This window comes from Paramisgurnus dabryanus, chromosome 22 (genome assembly GCF_030506205.2).
Source record: "Paramisgurnus dabryanus chromosome 22, PD_genome_1.1, whole genome shotgun sequence".
NCBI lineage: Eukaryota > Metazoa > Chordata > Actinopteri > Cypriniformes > Cobitidae > Paramisgurnus > Paramisgurnus dabryanus.
In genome coordinates, this window is record NC_133358.1 from 28936447 (window position 1) to 28943464 (window position 7018).

A 7018-nucleotide genomic window follows, 5' to 3' on the forward strand; every position below is an offset into this window, starting at 1 on the left:
TAAGATATTTTAAAATAAATGTGATCATTTGTAATAACATTTTTTCTGTAGGGGCCTTTTATAGTTTGGGAAGGTGCTCCTGGAGTTCGGACATCATCTAGAGGTCATCACCGTCATGCCTTCCTTTTCAAAAACCATGTGGTCATCTGCAAGCAGAAGAGAGAGACAAGCACAGACAGGCAAACATATGTCTTCAAGAACATGATGAAGGTATGAAAGCTGTCAAAAACGGCATTACATGAGAAACATATTTTTATTTCTTGTTTGATTTGAAACATGTTTTCCCAGCTGACAAACATTGATGTGAATGAGACTGTGGAGGGAGATGAAAGAGCGTTTGAGATCTGGCACGAGCGAGAGGATTCGGTGAGAAAATATACACTGCAGGCTCGAACCGTTATCCTGAAAAACTCCTGGCTCCGTGACCTCCGGGATCTTCAGCAACGCTATAGCATGCCAACGTGGTGTAAGTCACCCCCCTCTTTATAATCGGCAATGCAAATGGGATTTCTAAAGGGTCAACTAAAGATGCACAAAATTAATATAATGTAACCCATTTAGCATTATGCTGAGCACTAAACATTTTCATCCAAATAATAATTGTATTTTTAGTCAGTCAATACATGAAATATAATTAATTGTCTTGCTAACCTGTGTTAAACAGGCCCTCCAGATTTTGACTCGGTGCTAACCGATTTCACGGCAGAACTTGGACAGACGATTAAACTCGCCTGTAAGGTCACCGGTGTTCCCAAACCACAGGTCACCTGGTATAAAGGTACGAATTTACATTGAATCGATTCACTTGCTGGCATAGGTTTTCCCTGTAACCGAAACAGTTTAACTGTAGTCTATCTTTGATTTTTCAAACAGATGGGCGTCCTGTACAGGTGGATCCTCATCACATCATCATCGAGGATCCTGACGGCTCCTGCACGCTTATATTAGACAACATGACGGCAAACGACTCGGGACAGTACATGTGCTTTGCCACCAGCTCTGCGGGCAACGCCAGCACACTCGGCAAAATCACTGTACAGGGTAAGAAATCTTAATGTGGAATTGTACAATAAACTTGGTTTAAGATTTCTATTGTGAAATATAGTAATTGAATAAAATTGATAGAAGGGCAGAGAAAGAAATGCATGCACGTTGAAACAGATTATATAGGAGTCATTCTATAATTAGGGGTACATGTCATGTCCATGGACTCTATTATCAATTTTATAAAATTTTCATTAACGTTTAACTTTAAGCAATGATTACTTTTATATAAAGGGACTTTCTAATTCATTTTATACAAAAATCCAACAGAAACCCATCTTTTTTTTTAAGTGAAAGTGAATGAACTGAGTGAACTGTAACACAATTGACAAGGATTAATGCATTAGAGTTTAAGCTTGCCAAATAATCAATTTAGCACATTAAGGGGATATAATATTCAACCAACTAGTTTATTTACCAAAAAAGAAAATACTGATTTTCTGGAATTAACAGTCTGTAAAATTCCTGCATAATTCCTTTTCTTTCTTTTTCAGTACCCCCACGTTTTGTGAATAAGATCAGGAATGCCACCCTTATTCCAGGAGAGGATGCTCAGTTTAGCAGCGTCATTCAAAGTGCACCAAGTCCCAAGATAAGGTAATATTTCGGAAAGGCATGGTCTGGTTTAATTTGATATCTGTCATCTATCATAATAATTAACATAATGTCCTATAGTCTCAGTAAAATATGAGACCCTGGACCACAAAAACAATCATAAGTAGCACGGGTGATTTCGTAGCAATAGCCAAGAATACAATGTGTGAGTCAAAATTATCAATTTGTTTATGCCAAAAATAATAATGTAAAGATGTTCCATAAAGATATTTAGTAATTTTCCTATCGTAAATATATATAAAAATGTATTTATCATTCACAATATGTGTTGCTAAGGACTTCATTCGGACAACTTTAAAGGCGATTTTTTTTTAATCCTCAGATTCCCGATTTTCAAATCGTTGCATCTCGCCCAAATATTGTCACATCCTAAAAAACATAAATTAATGGAAAGCTTATTATTTAGCTTTCAGGTGATGTATAAATCTCAATTTCGCTAAAAATAAGCAAAAAAAAACACTGATCTACTGCAGACAGACCAATTTTGTGTATTAGGAAAACAAATTAGAAGTAATAATATTTTTTAATATAATATGTAAGGAATAACTGATGACGGGCCTTTTAATTATTCGAAAATAATAAAGCACACCCAAGGTGGTACTGTGCTGAAGCAAAGTGCCGTCACACCGTGGGTGTGCATTATTTTCGAATAATTCAAAAGGACCAATTATTCCGCTTATACCACGGTTACCAAAAATATTGCTCTTCTTCCTGTTTTTAAGACATTTGAGAAGTTAGGTGTGCAGTTTACAGAAAAATAATCAACACCCATAGAACATTTCTTGCCAATCAGAATAAAGCATTTAACAGGCCCGTGGTATAAGTAATAATATATATTTTTTCCTTAAATGTTTTCAATCTTCAAAAGATCAGGGGCTTTTAATAAAACATTAGGGGCTTAAGCCCCCCCAAATGCCACGGATTGGTACCAAATGTATATCTGGTACATAATAGCACATTTTTAAGGTTTCTGCCCCAGTGACAGCTGGGGTACATATTTTGACAATTTTCTAACATTGAGTATTTTACCTGTTTCCATGGTCAGATGGTTTAAGGATGGTAAACTACTGACGGACCAGGAGAAGTATCAGACGTACAGTGAATCCCGAAGTGGAGTTCTGGTTCTGGTTATTAAGAACCCTGGAGAACGAGACCTGGGACAATACGAGTGTGAGGTATGAACCTGCAAAATGACCTCAAACACTGCAAGAAGTGTGGTTTCATACTACTATGAAAAAAGTTAAAAAAAAATCACATTTTTAATAATTATGTGAAATTCAGGTTAAAGTCTCATAATCTAATGATGAGATAAGGAGCATCAAAGTTTGATTTCACATTGATTTTAATCTTACTTAATATTAAATATATCAAGGTTATATTTTCACATAATTTTCTTTAGATGTACGATGATTTTATGTAGAAAACAGTAAATCACAAAACCATGACTTTAGCTGGGTTTTCACAGACTAGATCACACTTTTCAATGTTCAGGTTAACACTATAATCACTATCGATAACTGATCAAGTTTTTTTGCTGTTATCCTTGAGGATAATCTAATAATGATTTTATTATTGATACACAGCTGTCGAATCGTCTGGGCAGTGCCAGGTGTGCAGCTCAGCTCGTCACTCCTGCTGTGGCAATGGCTGAAAAACGGAGAGGGGATCAGGCCATCTCTATAGAAGGTACATATATGACAACAAAATCTTATTTATATGCGCATCTGTTATCACGTCACTTATACTAAAATAATAATAAAGATGAAGGCTTGTAACATTTATAAACACATATATTTCAATTTGTTTATTTTGATTATTCATATTAATAATTGGTTTTTATTTTGCTTTTTAATTAGTAATGGAACAGGAGACAAAAGGGCCAAAGAAAACCATAATTATGTAAGTTTCATTTTCATTTGTTCATATAACTTCAGCATGCTATATATACTATATTGTCATTTTGTTTTGTAAAATAGTGATACTCCAGTTTACAATGTAAAGTGTTGACAAGCTCGCCGTTTTCAAGGGAGCTTGTTTTATAAGTTCAACCCCTTTCGTGGCCACATTGAACATTTTTATCATTGCCGCTTTAATTTAAAGAGATGTGCTAATCCAACTGTACTAACAAATGTGCTTTTCCATCACAAGTGAGGAGACCATCACCACCGTGGTGAAGAATACTCGCATGAAACGTCACGCCTCGCCCCGACCCTCCCCTATGGGTGCTCTCCGTTCTGAGACATCCACACCCGAACCGCCCAGACAAAGACGACCACCAGCTAGAAAGACCGTACCCACAGTATATGTCCAGGAGCCTGAAGGAGCCACAGCCAGGAACCCCAAATGGGTGGAGGTGGAGGAGATAATCGAGTATAAAGTGAACAAATCACCTAGGCTACAAAGAAGAAGGGGTGTCTCCCCAGGCAAGCGCTCACCACTTGTAAATCCAAACACTAATAACTCCAACAACAAGTTGGTGGAGTCTGAAATGACTTTACAAGCTACTCCTGGAACGAATGAAGAAGACACTTCACCAAATGTGTCGGAAGTAACAACGGGGGTTGACGATATGCTGACAACATACATGCCAAATAGCGAAGAAATCTCCGATCTAGATGATGACAATGAAGGAACTATTGTCCTGGAACCAGAAGATGATCAGGATGAGCTCGGTGCACGAGATTGCAAAATCCTGACTCATGGGAATCAAGTTCTCACCCTTGAAGATCTCGAAGATTACGTCCCTCAGGAAGGTGAAACTTTTGGAAGCGTTACAGACCAGCATGGAGCCGTTGAGACGCCCTGTGAGATCTCCGTCTTGCAGAGGGAAATTAATGAACCTGTCGTCGGCAAACCCGTTCTGTTGAATGTAGGCCGCCCCGTGGCACCCGTAAGGCCTCGCATGGGCTTCTTCGGCTCCTTCAGGGAGCACATTTCCAGCATGTTTACTCCAGGTGCTTCGGCAAGCGGCGGCTCTCGGCCAAAGCGAGAGAAGACCATACCTATTCACGTGATGGGAGAATCTTCATCCAGCTTTGCGAGGATCGAGGTCAAACCGAAGTACTGCTCGGAGGTTCAGAGAGGAAAGGAAGGAGGCCAGCAAAGCTTCAAAACGCAGGTTTCTGCACAAACCCGCAGCTACCAACCAACGGAAGTTACTCTTCAGATCCCACAGAGGAACCCATTTGACAAGCAGTAGTCGGGGAGGAATCCGGAAAAACTGTAGAAGTAATCTTCTTGTCCTTCTTTAATGCTTGTCCTCCAGCATACAACATCTGGACATATAGTAGCTGGGATCATCCTTTGTAAAATCTTGCCTAAAGGTCTGGGAGTAAACATCAATCACAAGGCTCATTCCATTTTAAAGTGACTCTTATTCTTAAGGGTTCAGTTGCAAAACTCACCTTTATATCCTATCCAAGACTTTCTGACGACTTGAGTTTCCTCAAGCGTGTTATCCAATATGCAGCTGCGCTTGGGAACAGTGGGCAGTTTGATATATGTGAACATGCAAATATGGACGATACAACTAAGGATAGACTCCTGACAAACTCCTAAGAAATACTCTTGGAAGTAAAGCAGTATCTATGCATATTAATAGAATTGCCAAAGACAATTTTATAAGAGAGTTATTTCCAGCCTGATCTCAGGAATTTGTATGTATTTTACGAATTGGCTCATTTGCATGTATTCGTACAAAGTGAAAAACAAAAGCCTAATTTCGGCAATTCCTACGGATTTTATGAGTTGGCTAATTCTTATAAATTCGTACGAAGTGAATCGTATAAAATCAAAAGACTGATCTTAGGAATTCGGACGTATTTCATGAATTGGCTTTTTGCATGAATTCGTAAAATAAAACAATTCATGCAAATTCCTACGGATTTTATGAGTTGGCTAATTCGTATAAATTCGTACGAAGTGAATCGTACAAAAACAAAAGCCTGATCTCAGGAATTCGTACGTATATTTTAGAAATTGGCTAACTCATATTCGTACGAACTGAATCGTACAAAAACAAAAGCCTGATCTCAGGAATTTGTACGTATTTTATGAGTTGGCTAATTCGTATGAATTCGTACGAAGTGAATCGTACAAAAACAAAAGCCTGATCTCAGGAATTCGTACATCTTTTACGATTCGAGTAAATCGTATGAATTCGTATAATGTGAATCGTACAAAAACAAAAGCCTGATCTCAAGAATTTGTACGTATTTTACGAGTTGGCTAATTCGTACGAAGTGAATCATACAAAAACAAAAGCCTGATCTCAGGAATTCGTACATCTTTTGCGAGTTGGGTAATTCGTAAAAATTTGTACGAATTGAATCGAACAAAAACAAAAGCCTTATCTCAGGAATTCGTATGTATTTTACAAGTTGGTTAATTCGTATAAATTTGTATAAAGTGAAAAACGTTTGATTATTATAAAGGACAATAATGAAACCCCACCCCAACGTCACAGCAGCAAAAGCAAATCGTATAAAAACAAGTGTGGTCGTATGAATTAGCCACCTCATAAAATACGTACGATTTGCCATGAGATTGCATTGTTATTTCTGTGCTTAATATACATTGTTTGAGAGTATTTATTTTGATGGCCAACATCTCTTAAACCAAGAAGTTTGTAAACTTTTTTGGTTTAATACAAATACGAATTTCATCACATCTAAGGTCTGTGTTGCTGTGTGTGATGCACCAGGTACCAAGACCTTGAAGACTTCATCTTGCACTGAAACATTTAACATTTTAGTTTTACTGTAAGCATGTGTTCATATGAACGTATGGGGTTTTGTAGCCTTACAAAGATTATTTGACGTTCACCTTAAGAACCATGTAACACAAAATTGATTTTATGACTTTAGATTTATTTTAAAAAGTATTTCTTGTGCAACATGATTTAATGCACATAGTATTTACAAGATTGAAAAGGTTTGGAGATGCAGTTTACTGGAGTAATGCCTAGTATATAAAACTTGTTTGAATAATAGAAACAAATATTTATTTTGTGTCAACACAAATGTGTGTGTGTAACATAATTTATATGGTTTCAGTGGGTCTGCAGTTTTGGATAACGTAAAATAAATTAGACCTAATAAACTTAAATTCTGATGTTGTTGATGTTGTGAAATAGAGTATAGATTTCTTCCTAATATGAACTGTGTCACAGAGAATGTTATGAAAGCAATAAAATAATCTCTGTTTACTATAGTCTGCTTGATGGTTATTTGTAGATCTTCCCAGTAGTTAAAGGTCACCTAATATGGTAATTTTTGCAAGATGTGATTTTAATCTCAGGTGTCCCCAGAATGTGCCTGTGAAGTTTCAGGTCCAAATACCCTATAGATCATTTATTATA

The 7018-nt window shown here is 37.1% G+C and overlaps 1 protein-coding gene across 27 annotated transcripts in view; it reads left to right on the top strand.

Annotated features, from left to right (window-relative positions):
* obscnb (obscurin, cytoskeletal calmodulin and titin-interacting RhoGEF b) overlaps window positions 1–6870 on the top strand; it is a 64112-nt gene extending 57242 nt beyond the window's left edge. For all 27 annotated transcript variants that reach the window (XM_065258638.2, XM_065258649.2, XM_065258650.2 and 24 more), the window contains 9 exons: window positions 52–210; window positions 289–466; window positions 665–778; window positions 874–1041; window positions 1539–1641; window positions 2705–2834; window positions 3243–3345; window positions 3516–3558; window positions 3808–6870. In XM_065258638.2, the coding sequence (XP_065114710.1) occupies window positions 52–210; window positions 289–466; window positions 665–778; window positions 874–1041; window positions 1539–1641; window positions 2705–2834; window positions 3243–3345; window positions 3516–3558; window positions 3808–4858 (2049 nt within the window). In that variant the 3' untranslated portion in view covers window positions 4859–6870. The remainder of the gene's footprint in view (window positions 1–51; window positions 211–288; window positions 467–664; window positions 779–873; window positions 1042–1538; window positions 1642–2704; window positions 2835–3242; window positions 3346–3515; window positions 3559–3807) is intronic.
* The last annotated feature ends 148 nt before the right edge of the window (window positions 6871–7018 follow it).